At 38.9% G+C, this 20,436-nt stretch overlaps 1 protein-coding gene across 10 annotated transcripts in view; it reads left to right on the top strand.

The window, feature by feature from the left end:
- Positions 1-20,436, top strand: part of FARS2 (phenylalanyl-tRNA synthetase 2, mitochondrial) — a 550,900-nt gene that overhangs the window by 399,254 nt on the left and 131,210 nt on the right. For all 10 annotated transcript variants that reach the window (XM_073224696.1, XM_036998357.2, XM_073224690.1 and 7 more), the window contains one exon: positions 8,550-8,701. In XM_073224696.1, coding sequence (XP_073080797.1) covers positions 8,550-8,701 — 152 coding nt within the window. The remainder of the gene's footprint in view (positions 1-8,549; positions 8,702-20,436) is intronic.

Genomic DNA, 20,436 nt, shown 5'->3' with positions numbered 1-20,436 from the left:
AAAACCCATCAGGCTAACATCAGACTTCTCGACAGAAACCCTACAGGCCAGAAGAGAATGGCATGATATACTTAATGCAATGAAACAGAAGGGCCTCGAACCAAGATTACTGTATCCAGCACGATTATCATTTAAATATGAAGGAGGGATTAAACAATTCCCAGACAAGCAAAAGTTGAGGGAATTTGCCCCCCACAAACCACCTCGACAGGGCATCTTACAGGGACTGCTCTAGATGGGAGCACTCCTAAAAAGAGCACAGAAAAAAACACACAACATATGAAGAAGGGAGGAGGAGGAATAAGAAAGGAGAGAAATAAAGAATCATCAGACCATGTTTATAATAGCTCAATAAGTGAGTTAAGTTAGACAGTAAGATAGTAAAGAAGCTAACCTTGAACCTTTGGTAACCACAAACTTAAAGCCTGCAATGCCAATAAGTACATACCTTTCAGTAATCACCCTAAATGTAAATGGACTGAATGCACCGATCAAAAGACACAGAGTAATAGAATGGATAAAAAAGCAAGACCCATCCATATGCTGCTTACAAGAGACTCACCTCAAACCCAAAGACATGCACAGACTTAAAGTCAAGGGATGGAAAAAGATATTTCATGCAAACAACAGAGAGAAAAAAGCAGGTGTTACAATACTAGTATCAGACAAAATAGACTTCAAAATAAAGAAAGTAACAAAAGATAAAGAAGGACATTACATAACAATAAAGGGCTCAGTCCAACAAGAGGATATAACCATTATAAATATATATGCACCCAACACAGGAGCACCAACATATGTGAAACAAATACTAACAATTAAAGGAGGAAATAGAATGCAATGCATTCATTTTGGGAGACTTCAACACACCACTCACTCCAAAGGATAGATCCACCAGACAGAAAATAAGTAAGGACACAGAGGCACTGAACAACACACTAGAACAGATGGACCTAATAGACATCTACACAACTCTACATCCAAAAGCAACAGGATACACATTCTTCTCAAGTGCACATGGAACATTCTCCAGAATAGACCACATACTAGGCCACAAAAAGAGCCTCAGTAAATTCCAAAACACTGAAATCCTACCACCCAACTTTTCAGACCACAAAGGTATAAAACTAGAAATGAACTGTACGAAGAAAGAAAAAAGGCTCACAAACGCATGGAGGCTTAACAACATGCTCCTAAATAATCAATGGATCAATGACCAAATCAAAAGGGAGATCCAGCAATATATGGAAACAAATAACAACAACAACTCAAAGCCCCAACTACTGTGGGATACAGCAAAAGCAGTCTTAAGAGGAAAGTATATAGCAATCCAGGCATATGTAAAGAAGGAAGTTCAATCCCAAATGAATGGTCTAATGTCACAATTATCGAAATTGGAAAAAGAAGAACAAATGTGGCCTAAGGTCAGCAGAAGGAGGGACATAATAAAGATCAGAGAAGAAATAAATAAAATTGAGAAGAATAAAACAATAGCAAAAATCAATGAAAGCAAGAGCTGGTTCTTTGAGAAAATAAACAAAATAGATAAGCCTCTAGCCAGACTTACTAAGAGGAAAAGAAAGTCAACACAAATCAACAGAATCAGAAATGAGAAAGAAAAAATCATGACGGACCCCACAGAAATACAAAGAATTATTAGAGAGTACTATGAAAACCTATATCCTAACAAGCTTGGAAACCTAGTAGAAATGGACAACTTCCTAGAAAAATACAACCTTCCAAGACTGACCCAGAAAGAAACAGAAAACCTAAACAGACCAATTACCAGCAATGAAATCGAAGCTGTAATCAAAAAACTACCAAAGAACAAAACCCCCGGGCCAAATGGATTTACCTTGGAATTTTATCAGACATACAGAGAAGACATAATACCCATTCTCCTTAAAGTTTTCCAAAAAATAGAAGAGGAGGGAATACTCCCAAACTCATTCTATGAAGCCAACATCACCCTAATACCAAAACCAGGCAAAGACCCCACCAAAAAGAAAACTACAGAACAATATCCCTAATGAACATAGATGCAAAAATACTCAACAAAATATTAGCAAACCAAATTCAAAAATACATCAAAAGGATCATACACCATGACCAAGTGGGATTCATCCCAGGGATGCAAGGATGGTACAACATTCGAAAATCCATCAACATCATCCACCACATCAACAGAAAGAAAGACAAAAACCACATGATCATCTCCATAGATGCTGAAAAAGCATTCGATAAAATTCAGCATCCATTCATGATAAAAACTCTCAACAAAATGGGTATAGAGGGCAAGTACCTCAACATAATAAAGGTCACATATGATAAACCCACAGCCAACATCATACTGGACAGCGAGAAGCTGTAAGCTTTTCCTCTGCGATCGGGAACAAGACAGGGATGCCACTCTCCCCACTGTTATTCAACATAGTACTGGAGGTCCTAGCCACGGCAATTAGACAAAACAAAGAAATACAAGGAATCCAGATTGGTAAAGAAGAAGATAAACTGTCACTATTTGCAGATGACATGATATTGTACATAAAAAACACTAAAGACTCCACTCCGAAACTACTAGAGCTAATGTCGGAATTCAGCAAAGTTGCAGGATACAAAATTAACACACAGAAATCTGTGGCTTTCCTGTACACTAACAATAAACTAATAGAAAGAGAAATCAGGAAGACAATTCCATTCACAATAGCATCAAAAAGAATAAAATGCCTAGGAATAAACCTAACCAAGGAAGTGAAAGACCTATACTCCGAAAACTATAAGACATTCTTAAGAGAAATTAAAGAGGTCACTAACAAATGGAAACTCATCTCATGCTCTTGGCTTGGAAGAATTAATATCGTCAAAATGGCCATCCTGCCCAAAGCAATATACAGATTCAATGCAATCCCTATCAAATTACCAACAGCTTTCTTCAGTGAACTGGAACAAATAGTTCAAAAATACATATGGAAACATCAAAGACTCCGAATAGCTAAAGCAATCCTGAGAAGGAAGAATAAAGTGGGGGGGATCTCACTCCCCAACTTCAAGCTCTACTACAAAGCCACAGTAATCAAGACAATTTGGTACTGGCACAAGAACAGAGCCACAGACCAATGTGACAGAATAGAGACTCCAAACATTAACCCAAACATATATGGTCAACTAATATTCGATAAAGGGGCCATGGACATACAATGGGGAAATGACAGTTTCTTCAACAGATGGTGCTGGCAAAACTTGACAGCTACATGTAAGAGAATGAAACTGGATCCCTGTCTAACCCTGTACACAAAAGTAAATTCGAAATGGATCAAAGACTTGAATGCAAGTCGTGAAACCATAAAACTCTTAGAAAAAAACATAGGCAAAAATCTCTTAGACATAAACATGAGTGACCTCTTCCTGAACATATCTCCCCAGGCAAGGGAAACAAACGCAAAAATAAACAAATGGGACTATATCAAGCTGAAAAGCTTCTGTACAGCAAAGGACACCATCAATAGAACAAAAAGGTATCCTACAGTATGGGAGAATATATTCGAAAATGACAGATACGATAAAGGGTTGACATCCAAAATATATAAAGTGCTCACACACCTCAAACAAAAAGCAAATAATCCAATTAAAAAATGGGCAGAGGAGCTGAATAGACAGTTCTCCTAAGAAGAAATTCAAATGGCCAACAGACACATGAAAAGATGCTCCACATTGCTCGTCATCAGAGAAATGCAAATTAAAACCACAAAGAGATATCATCTCACACCAGTAAGGATGGCTGCCATCCAAAAGACAAACAACAACATTGGCGAGGTTGTGGACAAAGGGGAACCCTCCTACACTGCTGGTGGGAATGTAAATTAGTTCAACCACTGTGGAAAGCAGTATGGAGGTTCCTCAAAATGCTCAAAATAGAAATACCATTTGACCCAGGAATTCCACATCTAGGAATTTACCCCAAGAATGCAGCACTCCAGTTTGAAAAAGACTGATGCACCCCTATGTTTATCGCAGCATTATTTACAATAGCCAAGATATGGAAGCAACCTAAATGTCCATAAAGAAGATGTGGTACATATACACAATGGAATATTATTCAGCCATAAGAGAAAAACAAATCCTACCATTCACAACAACATGGATGGAGCTAGAGGGTATTAATGCTAAGTGAAATAAGCCAGGCGGAGAAAGAGAAATACCAAATGATTTCACTCATATGTGGAGTATGAGAACAAAAGAAAACTGAAGGAACAAAACAGCAGCAGAAACACAGAACCCAAGAATGGACTAATAGTTACCAAAGGGAAAGGGACTGGGGAGGACAGGTAGGAAGGGAGGGATAAGGGCAGGAAGAAAAGAAAGGGAACATTACGATTAGCATGTATAGTATTGGGAGGGCTATGCAACACAGAGAAGACAAGTAGTGATTTTACAGCATCTTACTATGTTGAAGGACCGTGACTGTGAACTTGGTGACAAGTAGTGAATTTACAGCATCTTACTATTTTGATGGACAGTGACTGTGAACGGGGATGTCGGGGGGACTTGGTGAAGGGGGGAGGCTAGGAAACATAATGTCCTTCATGTAATTGTAGATTAATGATACCAAAATAAAAAAAATAGAAAAAAAATGAAGGAAAACTATTAGAATATTTTTAATTGATTAAGCCAATTAAATGCAGGAAAAGAGAAAATATATGGAAAGAAAAGACTTGAGAGATATATCTAAATAGGTATTTAGAGGAACATTTATAGCCATAAATCTCAGACTCATTCACTTTAACTCTTGTATATTGTGTGTATAATATAACAATATATGTGAAATAGTAATTATTATATAAGGTAGATACTATTAATACTTCCATTTTTCAGATGAGGAAACTGATAAATTCAGCAGTTTGTCCAAGTCATACAGCTAGTAAGAAAGATTCAAATTTAGGACCACTTATTTTTTCTATTCCATTTCAGTCCACTTAGTTCATAGCTTTTCCTGTTTATTACCTTGGTTAGGATTTACAATGTGACAAAACAAAGTGAGCATGGATATCCTTATCTTATTCTTGACTTCATTTGTAATGCTCTTAAAAAATTTTTAACATTAAATATGTTTGCTACATAGGTTTTCAATAAACATCTTTTTAGGTTAAGGAAGTTTTCTTCCATTTATTGTTTTCCAAACAATTTTTTCTTATAATGAATAAATTGCACTTATCAAATATTTCTATGAAAAAAATCACATGATTTTTTTTCTTTGTTCATCAGTAGATTATTTTTAGCTTAAAATTATTCCCATTATTCTGGAATAAACCCTACTTACTCATTTTGTAATATTTTAGTATGCTGTTTAACTGTGTTTGCTGAAGTTTTAGGATCTTTCATGTAGGTTGCAAGGTGAAATTGGACTATAATTTTTTATGAATTACACTGCTTTTCACTCCTTTTCTGATTCATTTAACAGTTTATGTGTTAATAGGACTACTTCACCTTAAATATTTGAAAAAGTTACATTATGAACAATCTAACACTTATAATATTTGACTGATAATTCAGTTTGGTACAGTCATTGGTTTAAATTTTTTGTCTTGAGTGAAAATTATTCATTCAATGCAAATTTTTTAATTCCTTGTTATTAAATAGTTCATAATATTCACTTGTGGATTCTAAAGTCTCTACTACATCTGTCATTTTGATCCCCTTTTCAATTTTTAAGAAAAAAAAACAAGAATTATAGAAAGTCTCTCTAAAGAACTAACCAATGCATGATATTTGGTAAAATTAATAAAGCAGACATGCCTCTGACTAGATCAAGAAAAGTAATGAGAAATATTAGATGCTATTTAAGTTCTGTGAAAGGATTTCAATTTAAAATAGAACCAGAGGATATGAAATGGAGAATCTCAGGCATGCGCCCTCAGGAGAACCGAACTTAGGAACTGAGACACTGATTTCCCATAAATAACTTATTTACAGAAGATGGAGTCCACCTCCTGTCCAATGGACATCTGCCAAGAATCTCTCCTCATCTGCAAGCCAATCCACTTACTGCCTGGACTCTGGCTGGACTTCTCCCTCTATGCACTCCCTGTCCTTGAATACAGCCTCCCCCAAACCCTCGACTCACCTGCAGCTTGCTATAGCATGTGTTTTCTGAATTGCAGTTCCTTTGCTATTCACAAATAAACTCAGTTTCTGGTCATTTGAGCTTGCCTCAGTTTACCTCATTGTTTAAGTTAGCAGGTCCCTTCCAAATCTAAAATTCTCTGATTCTGTGATTATGGATTATCAAATCCCTACCAGGTTACTCTGCCCATCTACCACCAGCCTATTTATCATTCCGCATGGTCACTATCTCCTTGTCACAACATAGCCAGGGGTGGAAGCAAGTCTCCATGATACGTCCATTAGCTGGTCCTGCTGCACTGATTCACTGCAGTGTAGCCATTGTTCACACAAGGCAGTGTTGTAATGTGCTCTTAGTGAATACAATGTGCAGGGGATGATGCAACATGATAGAGATTTAGTGGTGAAAAAAAATGCACACCCCACCCTCAAAAATTATCACATACTGACTGGGAAGGCAGACTTTAATAATTACAATGATGGAAAGCACCATGGAAGAGAAGTAGGGGGCGGCATGACAAGGCACTAATGGAGTCTGGGAGGTTAAGTGCACTTGGTAGCTGAGGTGGGGCAGGGAGGGCAGGAAATAGTATATGGAAGAATTAGCTTAGTGTGTTCAAGAGCTAAGCTGGCCTGAGTATGGAGAACAATGGAAAGAGGTGGAACCTTTTAAGAACCGGGGCTTATCCTAAGAGTAATGGGAAGCCACCGGATGGTTTTTACCACCACCTCTGTCTAGACACCAGAAAGGCTATATTTCAGTGACCATGGATTTCTATTTATCTTCTTATTTTCAAAACAAAATTTTATTTCCTCTCCCACAAAAACAAGAATCATTAGTATGTGTCCAATATCTGACACATACCAATTAGCGTAGTAAGTGCTTCCTTTAATTAAACCATTATTTGATACTTGTTATAATTTGTTGGCTTCAACTAGGTTTGCAATGCAGTATGATCTGAGATTTTCTCCGTGGTTTCAAAAGCTGTATTTAATGTAATACATATTATTTTAAATGTCTCAGGGGCCTATATTCTGGCTAATTACATTATTATTGTGTTGATCATTGTCAGTGGGTTGCTGACAAAAATGCTCAGTTGAGCACCATCTCCCATTTCTGTCATCCTGCCTCACATCAGAGCTCAACAAGTGTGGTTCCTCAGCTTGGATCAAGTGAAGAAGAGATTTCATGTGAATTCCTGGCTATCCCAGCCTCTTATCTAATCTCCCTAAATTTCTATATTCCTCAAGTGGCAAAAGGGTGTTGTCAAAAGTAGAAACAACTTCTGTAACCACCTAAGTCCTTTTCTCTCTTGTTACATTAACCCGTGGGCTGTTATCACAGCATCTTGACTTTAGGAGAGAAAACAGAATGTTTTTTCAGGAGCCTTGGTTTTTTGTCAAGAGCACCTGGATGGTAGCTTTATTTATATGTTCATTTGACATGTGTGTTCTAAATTTACACATTTTGTTTTGACAACTTCATTGATATTTCTACTTGAATAATCATTTATGTTTCAGCATTTGGCTCTTCAGAGAGTTTGCCCTTTAAAAAGTTGGATACTTTTTCTTATCAGTAGTGATTCACCAAAGAGTTTCTAGTGATATCAGGCTTGGTGTAATCAATTTATAAATTTGCCCTTCTAACAAATGTGTATGTTTAGCAAACATTCCCTTAGGACTTCATAGTTAGATAATTAAATGTTTAATAAAACATTTTTGTGGTGGAGGTAACTTACAGACCAATACAGATACATATATATAAGCCATGAAAACAAATGCAGTAACTTCTGAAAGTATCTCATTTTATATATCTATCCAAATAAAGATGAACTAGTGAACTCTGATCACTGGAAAAAAACAGGATACAATAGGGGAAATGGCTACATTTCTGTTTATCACATCCTGAGAGGCATAATTTGAAATATAACTCCCTAAATGGCTACTTACTGGCCCAGTCCTTTATCTTAATAATTAGAAATACTAACAAATAATGACATTACTAATTGAAATATCAGTTTTGACAAGCCCTTACTTATTTCTCTATTCAAATGGTTTCCTGGAAGTATCACAAGAAGTTAATGAATTGCTTGTTAATTAAATTTGAACTTTTCTCCTCTAGTATTCAAATAGAAAAAGCTGAAATATGATACATTCAAATTGCTTTGTACTGAATTTGAACATTAATGGAGATATAATATATGATACTGTTACATATGAATGTGATAAGAATCTATAACGTTTTTAATGGAATTTTCTAATTTTGAATATTGACTTATTTTTTAAGTTCACTTTGTTCCTGAAAATTGAAGTGCTGAAATAATGTTTTACCAGCATTTTCTAATTAGCCAAGTATAACTTTCTGTGAAGAATTTAAACATTTTCAGCCAACTAACAAATCAATCTGTCTTTTCTTCTCATTTTGTTAGCCCCTTAGCAAATATCCTGCTGTGATAAATGACATTTCATTCTGGCTGCCCTCTGAGAAATACACAGAAAACGATTTCTATGACTTAGTACGAACAATTGGAGGAGACCTGGTCGAAAAAGTTGATCTTATAGACAAGTTTGAACATCCAAAGTAAGTAAAAAGCTTTCTGATTTTTATCCTTTTTGCCTCTTGTGTGACAAATGTCTATGGAAACATATAAAATTTTGCTGAAACCCAATACATATGTCTTCTGAATGCAAGTCTTCTGAATATATATAGTGAATGTATAGCTTATCAGTGAAGCCTTATGTATCAATCCTTTCTGAAAATATTTCTAAAATGCATTTTTAATCTTTCCTGCCTTCATGAAGAAAAACTATGTAAAATAATGTTTTAAAGATCTTGGAGTTTTTCAGTATTGTTTTCGAAAGTGATTTCTTACCATCTCATATTCCAGGAACAGAGGAGATGAGGCTGAAAGAGGAGTTTATGGAGAAGAAAGTTACATTAGTCTCTTGGTGAATATTTATTAAGCACTTAATCACAGGCCAAAACCTATATTAAGTCCTAAGATAAAGTTTAATAAGTTAATGAGTATCCATATCAGTGTTGACCTGTTTTCCCTTGAACAGCTGACCCTTGAATGACACAGAGGTTAGGGACACTGGTTCCTGTGTAGTCGAAAATCTGCACATAACTTTTGACTGTCCAAGAACTTAATGACTGATAGCCTGCTGTTGACTAGAGGCCTTATGATAATACAGTTGATAATACATTTTTCATGTTATATGTATTTTATGCTGTAGTCTTACAGTAAAGTAAGCTAGAGAAAAGAAAATGTTGAGAAAATTATAAAGAAAATGCATTTACAATACTGGACTGTATTTATCAATACCATAAGTTTACATCACCTGTTTGCAAGATGAATCATCTTGAAACTTGAGCTTACTACATTATCAACAGGAGGTGGCTACAAAATCATAACAATAATACAGTATGTACTACCATTAATTTTATGCAGTTATGATTTTATACTGCATCTTTACATTTGTTTATATTCCTCTCAACTGCAAATGAGGCCATGTACAGTCTATAAATGTTTATATGCATATATTTTTGATAAATTTTAACTTTTTATAAGAGATTTGTACGTATTTTATGGTAGTAAATGATAAAATAGACTAGTAGCTACATATATTTTATACATTCATGCCATACCTCTTTCTTAATTTTTTCAATATTTTTAGGCTACACAAGTCATCTGCAATTTTGTCACAAACTCCAAAAAGTTTTCCATTATATTTATTGAAAAAAATCCATGTATCAGTGAACCCACACAATTCAAATCCATGTAGTTCAAGAATCAACTGATATTGTTGTCTCTCCCTAATCACATTTGACTCTGCTTTGGTTTTAGGAGAGTTTTCTTGACTTACATCTTTAAGGGTTTGTTCTGATCCACTGTTCCGTTCTGTTTCATTCTTCAGGAATTCCAGTTATGCATGAATAGGCTCTCATTTGCCTGACCTCTCTAATATTTTCTCTTCTAATGTTTTAAAGTTATTTCTATTTCATCTTGAATGATCCCTCGTTATCTTCTCTGTCCCTCACTGTGTTTTCTACGATCTCTTCTTGTACACATTCCTTTTCTGTCTTCAGTTACTTTGTTCTGCCCCCTTTTCTGAGTTCTGCAAGCTCACATTTCAGTTCCTCCTGTTTTCTTGCTATCTCTTCTCTAAATTATTTCTCCTTTGTGATTTTCCTTTATAGAAAAATTGCTTCATTTGGTTTTTAAAATCTATTGCAAAATATTTGGCCAGAAATGTCATGTGATCCACTGGCAACATTTTTCTATGACTTGCTTGTTAAGTTTCTCTGACATTGTCCTTACCTTTTCTACTATTTTTAAATTGTTATATCAGTGGTATACATACAAATACCTTTTTGTCACTCATATTTGAATGCATTAGTTTTTCTGAACCAGAGATTTCCATGAGGTTGAGGGGTTGACATGGCAGGGAGGGGCTAAGGGAGTCATTCAGGCATGGTTTCCACAACAGTAAAGCTTTCTTTTTCTCCAGTGCCAAGAATGTACATATGGCTCATTGATCTCTTTGGTTCTTTGTGTAAGTCTGCCTCCCACACTAAATCTACCCTTGTTACAAACAGAAGTTGTACCTTGTACAACACTTACCAGTGATACAGTCTTTGCACTTCAGATTGTAACGCTCAGCTCTGAGAAATGTATTTTTGCTGGTATTTTCTAAGATATGCCATTCTGTGTGTTTCTTCTCTTCATTTCCTCCCATTTGGCTTTTACATGATTTGAACTGCTTTTGGCATCCTTTAAATATATTTTGGAGCCCGCAGATAACTGTCTCCTAACTATACAGAAATAAAGTGTATGAGCCAGCCTGGGTCCCTGACACAATAGAGTACATATTCACCCCTAGACTTTTATGTGAAAGAGAAATTTCCAATTTACATGTTGATACTGAAAGTCTGGTTACTCACTCCGGAAGGGGAGGAAAAGTAGGGGAACAAGACTGCTAAGTATTAAAAAGACATGTGATTTGTCATATGTTTCCCATTCTTGTTTAATGTGCAGAAAATGCTCTGGAATCAAGGATTCAGAATCCACTCTTAACTGTCTGCTTCTCAAGCTCTTGCTTCTTCATATTGCCTTAGACTTACCTCTGCCTCTCGTATCACCAGTGCTAAAAATGAGATGAGCAGTCCTTTTGATTGGAGATTAACAAAACATAAAAGTTACAGAGAGATGTTTTTGCCCTGGGTGTGGGGATAGCTATGGTTTGGGGCAGGGGATACATTCTGAGTCTTTCTGGCTCATAGGGGATTTGCAGTGAGTGGGGTAACTGCTGACTGGGCATGGGAACTGGATATTGCAATGGGAGTCAGGTAGTGTCATGGTCCTGCGGATGCAGGGACAGACCAGGAAGGCAGACAGTCCATTAAAATACACGCACACATGGCACACACATGACTGGACTATATAGGAATATTCTTGACACAGTTCTACACACACAACTGCATCCTAACTGGCAAAGGAGAATTCATCCAATTCCTTCTGAAAGAGAGAGTACTTTTGATTGGAAATTTGAAAACAGCCAGCCAAAAGCAAGAAATAATTCTCACTGCTACTGATCTTACCATGTCTTATATAAATGTTAGATATTTAAGGCCTGTCATGTTGGAGCTATGCCAAATGATTGGCCTGCTCAGAGCCTGCACCTATCTTAACAAGGGGCTTGGTGATTGAAGTAAGGTTCCTGTGGCAGAAACTGCTAATTATCTTTCAGTATCCAACCCCCCATTTTAAAAATGACTTAACTTTGATTTTTTTATCTAAGCAACTTGCCAAACAACTAAAAGTCTACTCTTCCGAGTTGCCACTACAGCTAAGTGTATCTATATGGCCAAGTTTAGCCAATGATTTACAAGTAGAAGTGTTTAGTGATATTTCCAGAAGTTTCCATAAAAGTTGCTTTGAGGTGGTTCTTCTTCCTTCTTGCTACCTGGATATGACTGTAATGGCTGGTACTTTGGCAGCCGTTTTGGACCATTGTGTGCCTTGGCAGTGGAGGCTATGTGGAGTACAGCGTGGGTCTCTGACACTGGAGTGTCAATTCAGTCCTGGACTTTTATGTAAGATTGAAGTATCTTACTTAAGCCACTATTTTTCAGGTCTTCATTACGGACAACTAAAGGTAAACCTTGCTATCACAGCTTTGAGAAAAAGGACACATTATTTAGTAATGGCTCACTGTATAATGATTCTCAGGAAATATCTAGAATAAGGAGCAGCAAACTTTTCTGTTAAGTGCCAGATAGTAAATAGTTTAGACTTTGCGGGTCATACAGTCTCTGTCACATCTACTCAACTGTGGTGTTGTGCAAGCAGCCATAGATGAAATCAAATGAGCATGGATGTGTTCCAATTAGGCTTTATTTACAAAAACAGGTGGTAGGCTAGATTTGGCCCATAGTTTGCCTGATATAGGGAGGGAGACACATTTAGTTTTTTTAAGACTTGTGCTCACACATTCTAAAATCCCCCAAAGGTAGTTTTTCATCCTTGAGCACCTGAATCCTCCCATTCTCTTCCCATTAAAATCCTCCTCCTCCTCCTCCTCCTTCTTCTTTCTTCTTCTTCTTCTTTCTTCGTTTTTTTTTTTTGGTCTGTTTATTTGTTTTTGCTTTTTTAAATTGTACCCAATAAAAATGGCAACACATAAAACTTTGAAAAGAAAAAGGGTGGAGATTCACCAATCATCTCAATACCCTAACACACATCTCTGAGCATTTTAAGATTTTCCCAGTCTTGACTTTTTCCATCTATATCAAATGACCTGTGACCCTGGAATACAGCGGGTGGTATATGCTGTGCGTTACCACCCCCTTGGTCTAGGGCAGGGTTTTTCAACCTCTGCACTACTGGTATTTTGGACCAGATACTTCTTTGTTGAAGAGGCTGCCTTGTACATTGAAAGATGGTTAGCAGAACTGCCTCTACTCACACCCAATCCCACCCCCCTTATAATAATCAAAAATGTCTCCAGACATTGCCAGGCAAAACTGCCCCCCAGGTGAGACCCTCTGGGATATTGTTTAGTGGAGAATGACTTATTTCTTAGGAAAAATATTTCTTGAAATTATTTTTTTGTTATAACAGCAGGGAGAAGGGAGAGAAGGACCTCACTCATGGTGGGAGGTGTTCCAGTCAGGGTTCTTGTAGTTCCAAGAAATACACTTGATACAAAAGAAGAAAAGCTGGACAAACCAGGGACGGTTCAGAAAGAGCTGATCTGAGGCTGGGCCTGACCTTTCTCTCCATCACTCTTCCTGTGGCGTGCCTACCAGTTTCTGCTTCTCTATTCCGTCTTATTTTCTCATACTCACTTTCTCTCTCCCCACCTTCCCACCATATAGCTTCTGCTTTGTCCATATTTTGCAGAGTTCAGAGCACCTGCCCAGCCCCTTAGTCTAAATGACCTTCAGGTTCCAGCTTTCAAATCAACACCAATTTCAGATCTTTCCCCTATTTCTGACACCCTCAACAAAAGCATCTGGTTGACCTAATCCAACTTTTCTCACCAGGTCCAAGCTCACTGACCAGCTGGTGGACAGGTTCCACTTGAGTCAGATGCCGCCCTTGGTCTAATTAGCCACATGGGTCAAATGTTCAGGCCTCTGACCTCGTTTTACAAGTCAGTAGATTTATAGATCTTCCCTTGTTTTCTCCTTAACCTGAACTCAATAGCTTCTCAGGCACTACCATTTTTAGACTTCCTTGAACTTCATGCAGAGGCATGCCATAAATACATTCATTAATTGGTTCTTTAGTTCCTGTGTTATGGGAAACATTGAGCTAATTGGGACCACAAGGCTGTTGAAGAAAGATCCCAGTTTCTATGGAGGCACATAACACAGGAGAAGTGAAGTAGCAGAAAGATGACAGTATGACTAAGCCTAACAAACGGCCTGCATAGTTTCTTGCACATGATTGATGCTCAGTAAACTTTCATTGACTTAAAATAAAAGGCACGTGTCTAGGGCTATAGATTCAGAGGTTACCAAGGAGACAGAATAGCAAGCTTTGTATGTCTGTCTTCCTTCTGATACTTTGTGAATGAGACATACACAGTCCTGATTCTAATGTGAATTTTCTTTAAAAATGCTTCTGTATTGTTAGGCAATTTCATTGCCAGGACAGGTTCACACATGGTGGCCATTTCCAGACAAGGGGGATTTCTTCAAGGATACACCTAAAAGTTGTTCAAAACTGAGGCAGGTCTAAGGGCCAGAGGCCTTCTGCATGAGATCGCCTCTGCTCTGTCTCCCTCCTTGTTTCTCCCGGCCATGTCTTTATCCTGCACGTGATCTATACACATTAACATCACCACCTCTTTCTGTACTAGCCACAGTCTTTTCTGGGCAGCCCTCTGCATTGTCCCAGTACAAATTCTGCAAGGAACTAACCTAATTGAGCAAACTACCATCACCTTTTTTGGACAGAGTCCTCTGCACCAGGCTGCCTCCTGCAGTTCCAGGCAGTCTGTCTTTGGAGACAGCTGAGCCTCCATGTCCTCATCTACCAACCAAGAGTACTAATGTCATCCTTAAAGGTGGCTGCAAAAATTAGGTGAGCATATATATATGAAATGCTTTGAAAACTGCATGGAGTCCTAAAAAAAGTTGTTTGCCATTAGAATAAACACCAATAACTTTCACAATCAGCCAGTCTTGTTTATTAAAATAAAGAATCACCTCAGAACAGCGAGGAGTCTTAGGCTTGGCAGCCAAGTGCAAATGACTCGGAAGTTCTGGTAATGAAGAGAAGCAGAATGAGACTGCATATAAAACTGTCATTCTGAAATGATGCATGTTCTCCTGCAGCTTGAGTAAATTTTTAATCAGGAAAATTCAAAATACTTTGTAAAGCAGCACAGATACTGGTCTACAGAGCTATATAGTTGATATGGCTGTTGTCTGGTTTGTGTGTTGAGAAAAAGCTATGTACAGATGGGATACCGTCTCTGTCTTCTACCAAATCACTCCCTGGTCTTCTTTCTTTTGACTGAGCCAAATAGGCAGTAGTTACCTGAGCTTAAAGATTGGCCAGCAGTGAAAAGCCAACTATAGCTAATCTTGGGAGAGCTTATCAGAAGTTGTGTCCCCTTGAAACCGACAGCATGCAGCACCAAGGAGGTGGCCAGGGTGGCCAGGCCTGCTTTAGAACTCTTCTGGCTTCCTTCCCTTTCTTCATGTTTACTGCAGTTCTGGTGGCATGAGTATAAGAACTTTCATTGTTGTGGTTTAGACAGCCCAGAAAGCAATTCTAAGGAAACTATTTTTAGCCTGAATATTTGTTTTTCCCTACCTTCCTTAAAGCAGTCCATGAGGGGTGCATTTCACTGCTGTCACCTAGCAGCCCTGTTTGCTACCAGTGTTCGGCAAACTAAAACACACTTAGTTCAGTCACCGAACACCTTGTTCTGCCTCATGCCCCCGCTTATCACCACTTGATGGAGGAGTCTGACCTTTGACGCTGACCCGGGAGGGCCTAGGAGTGGCATTGCTGCACAGGGCAGGGAAGGAGCAGGGAGCGTGCTTGAGGACAGCTCGGCGGGGAGAGAGGCTGGGCGCTGAATGAGCTCAATCTTTAGTAATCTGCTGGGTTCCAGCACGCCTTTGTGAAAATTAACCAGGAAGCCACTCTTTCCTCTTTAACTTCCAATTAGTGGTTTTCAGGGGGTTCTCCAGACATTGTCTTCACTTCGTATCCACGTATCCTTTTGTAGTGTGGAGATCGAATACTCTATGTCCAAGATACAAGGTCAGAGTGACCCCAGTCCCTGGATGTTTCCCTGTGCCGCCTCTAGCAGTGTTGATCAGATTAAAGCAAATGAAAATGTACACCGAGGGCCATCTGTGAGGGGAGCTAAGTACCGAACTGCTGGCAGAATGGGATGGGGAGAGCAGCCCTGCCCCATCGTTTGGGCACCTGGCAGAAGTGGTGTCCCCTTGAAACCACTAGCGTGCAGCACCAACGAGGTGGCTGGGGTGGCCAGGCCTGCTTTAGAACTCCTCTGGCTCCTTGCCCTTTCTCCGTTTTTATTGCAGTGCTGGTGGCATGAATTTAAGAACTTTATTGTTGTGGTTCAGACAGCCCAGAAAGCAATTCTAAAGGCTATGAATCATTTCAGGGTCTTTAAATTTGTTATCCCAGTTCACACAATCACTTCTTTCAACTGGCTACCACTCAGATGTGCTGCCCAGAGCCTGCAGTGAGACCCTGCCCTCCCCACACCCATGCCCGCCATCTGCACCTGTGTCAGTCACCTTGGTCTTCACATCCCACTGAGGCTCAGCCTTGAATGTACTGTGGCCCACACAGTTAATGATGTCTCAGTAACCAAGAGATTTATGAATCCAAATATAGCCTGACACTGTGCAACCTCAGAATTGCACCTAGGATAACCAAACACTTATCCTAACTACACATTTTGGAGGTGAGTCTCTAACGATGGGCCTATGATTTGTAAAGAAGTGTCAAGGATATATATATATATATATAGGTGATGCCTATTTTAGTAAGTTTTCAAAAATTCAAATTCTTGAACAGCAGAGATGGCCCTGGCATACCTTGCTGGTATGCCTCACCTTGCTGGTCACCTCCTTATCCAGAAACTAGCTCTTTTCTGCTGGCAAACCCTCTGGGCTCCAGCATCACTCAAGGCCAGAATCACGACCCCCACAGTGTGCAGGCTTGGTTAGTGCCACATAGTAGCCCCACATGGCTCTTGGGATAGTTATTTTCCTTAACTTGGCCTTAACTGAGGCTCAGGCAGCAGCCAGAAAGTGTACAAAAGGGGGCACCTATAGGCATGAGAGGTCAGTTTCATGGGGAGGGATCAGTGGTGTGCACGGATGGTCCAAATGTCATCTAAGATCTACGGTATCTTTTTTGTTTTGTTTTTCTTTGGTATCATGAATGTACCATCACATGAGCAACATTGTGGTTACTAGATTTCCCCCATTATCAAGTCCCCACCACATACCCCATTACAGTCACTGTCCATCAGCATAGTAAGATGCTATAGAGTGACGACTTGTCTTCTCTGTGTTGTACTGCCTTCCCCTTGACCCCCCCTACATTATGTGTACTAATCGTAGTGCTCCTTATTCCCGTTTTTCCTCCCTTCTCACCCATCCTCCCCAGTCCCTTTCCCTATGGCAAGTGTTAGTCCACTCTTGGGTTCTGGGAGTCTGCTGCTGTTTTGTTCCTTCAGTTTTTCCTTTGTTCTTAGGCTCCACAGATGAGTGAAACTATTTGGTACTGTCTTTCTCCACCTGGCTTATTTCACTGAGCATAATACCCTCTAGCTCCATCCATGTTGTTGCAAATGGTAGAATTTGTTTTCTTCTTATGGCTGAATAATATTCCACTGTGTATATATACCACATCTTCTTTATCCATTCATCTGCTGATGGACACTTAGGTTGCTTCCATTTCTTGGCTATTGTAAATAGTGCTGCAATAAACATAGGGGTGCATATGTCTTTTTCAAACTGGGCTCCTGCATTCTTAGGGAAAATTCCTAATAGTGGAATTCCTGGGTCAAATGGTATTTCTATTTTGAGTTTTTTGAGGAACCTCCATACTGCTTTCCACAATGGTTGAACTAGCTGACATTCCCACCAGCAGTGTAGGAGAGTTCCCCTTTCTCTGCATCCTCGCCAGCACTTGTTGTTGTTTGTCTTTTCTATATTGGCCATTTCATTGTGGTTTTAATTTGCATTTCCCTGATAATCAGCAACGTGGAGCATCTTTTCATGTGCCTGTTGGCCATCTGGATTTCTTCTTTGGAGGAGTGTCTGTTCATATCCTCCACCCATTTTTTAATAGGGTTATTTGCTTTTTTGGGCGTTGAGGCGTGTGAGTTCTTTATATATATTGGATGTTAACCCCTTGTCAGATATGTCATTTACAAATATATCTCCCATATTATAGGATGACTTTTTGTTCTGCTGATGGTGTCGTTTGCTTTTTAACGTGATGTAGTCCCATTTGTTCATTATTTATTTTGTTTGCCTTTCCCGAGGAGATACATTCAGGAAAAAGTTGCTCATCTTTATATATAAGAGATTTTTGCCTATGCTGTCTTCTAAGAGTTTTATGGTTTCATAACTTACATTCAAGTCTTTGATCCATTTTTAGTTTACTTTTTTGTATGGGGTTAGCCAATAATCCAGTTTCATTCTCTTTCATGTAGCTGTCCAGTTTTGCCAACACCAGTTGTTGAAGAGGCTGTCATTTCCCTGTTGTATATCCATGGCTCCTTTATCGTATATTAATTGACCATATATGCTTGGGTTTTATATCTTGGCCCTCTAGTCTGTTCCATTGGTCTATGGGTCTGTTCTTGTGCCAGTACCAAATTGTCTTGATTACTGTGGCTTTGTAGTAGAGCTTGAAGTTGGGGAGCGTAATCTCCCCCGCTTCATTCTTTCTTCTCAGGATTGCTTTGGCTATTCAGGTCTTTGGTGGTTCCATATGAATTTTAGAGCTATTTGTTCTTGTTCGTTGAAGAATGCTGTTGGTATCTTGATAGAGATTGCATTGAATCTGTAGATTGCTTTAGGCAGGATGGCCATTTTGACAATATTAATTCTTCCTATCCATGAGCATAGGATGTATTTCCATTTATTGGTGTCTTCTTTAATTTCTCCTAAGAGTGTCTTATAGTTTTCAGACTGTATGTCTTTCACCTCCTTGGTTAGTTTATTCCTAGTTATTTTATTCTTTCTGATGCAATTGTAAATGGAATTATTTTCCTGATTTTTCTTTCTGCTAGTTTATCATTAGTATATAGAAATGCAACAGATCTCTGTGTATTAATTTTGTATCCTGCAACTTTGCTGAATTCAGATATTAGATCTATTAGTTTTGGAGTGGGTTCTTTACAGTTTTTTATGTACAATATCATGTTATCTGCAAACAGCGACAGTTTAAATTCTTCCTTGCCAATCTGGATGCCTTTTATTTCTTTGTGTTGCCTGATTGCCTTGGCTAGGACCTCCAGAACTATGTTGAATAAAAGTGGGGAGAGTGGGCATCCTTGTCTTGTTCCCAATCTTAAAGGAAAAGATTTCAGCTTCTCGCTGTTAAGTATAATATTGGCTGTGGGTCTGTCATATATGGCCTCTATTATGTTGAGGCATTTGCCCTCTATACTGATTTTGTTGAGAGTTTTTATCATGAATGGATGTTGAATTTTGTTGAATGCTTTTTTGGCATCTCTTGAGATGATCATGTGGTTTTTGTCCTTTTTGTTGATATGCTGGATGATGTTGATGGATTTTCGAATGTTGTACCATCCTTGCTTCCCTGGAATAAAGATCTAGGGTACCTTTATTAGCGATGTTTGATAGGGAGCAAAGTGGTCCATGAACACAGTGGAATTGTGTGGCAGAGCAGACAAGCATCACAGAGAATCCGGGCTTAGGGGCAGCAATCCAGTTATAGAGGAATGGAGTCAGAGGTGAGGCTTAGTCATGGGAACGTGGAGGCCACGTGCCTGGATGTGAGCACCTGATACTGCAGCAGAATCATCGGCACACCTGCCCGGATGCTCTATTTATGAGCTTCTGTCCAGGGTTCCTGGTTGTCTCCTCTTTAGAGTTGGATTTGGGCTTAGAGTCCAGAATGAGGCTGACTCAAGACATGGGAGTGGGGATAGGGGACAGTTAAGTTAGAAAATTCAGAAGTCCAGCAGGACTTTACAGGAGCTTCAATTTGTTATGTTTTGTTTTGTTTTAAGAGTCTGTAACTTCACTGTGATCTACTTATTGAAGTGTAGCTTAGAGCTAGGATAGGTGTTATCATGATGAGAATTTAATTGGATATCTAGTGAGAAAGAACAAGATAGAATGTTCCTTAAGATTTGCATGAAAAAGAGGAGGACACCTCAAGACAGCATAATTCAAGTAAGGGAATCCCCATCTCAGTGGGGACCCTTAGACAGTAAGAGGACTAGTCAGCACTTGGGAAATGCATTAAGGAGCTTACATTCAGATATCCCTAGCAGGTCACCACCAATCTGCTCACATGGTCTCAGTCTCCTGCAAAGTCCCCTTCAGGTATTTCTGGAAGTCCCAAAGAGTATCTCCTATGTGTTCCCAAACAAGCTCACTTCACTGCACATGACGTGATTCCTGCTCGGCCCCCAGGTTCCTGCTGTCGCCCTAGCTGGCATACTTGGAGACATTGGGCCTGTAGTACTTGGTGTTCGTGAAGAGCTATGCCGTCCCCCATCAGTGTGATTCTCATCACCTGGGACTCAGGCACCTCCACCTTGAGC

The sequence above is a fragment of the Manis javanica genome, chromosome 16 (assembly GCF_040802235.1).
Source record: "Manis javanica isolate MJ-LG chromosome 16, MJ_LKY, whole genome shotgun sequence".
NCBI lineage: Eukaryota > Metazoa > Chordata > Mammalia > Pholidota > Manidae > Manis > Manis javanica.
This window is presented reverse-complemented; position numbering and strand designations above follow the sequence as displayed.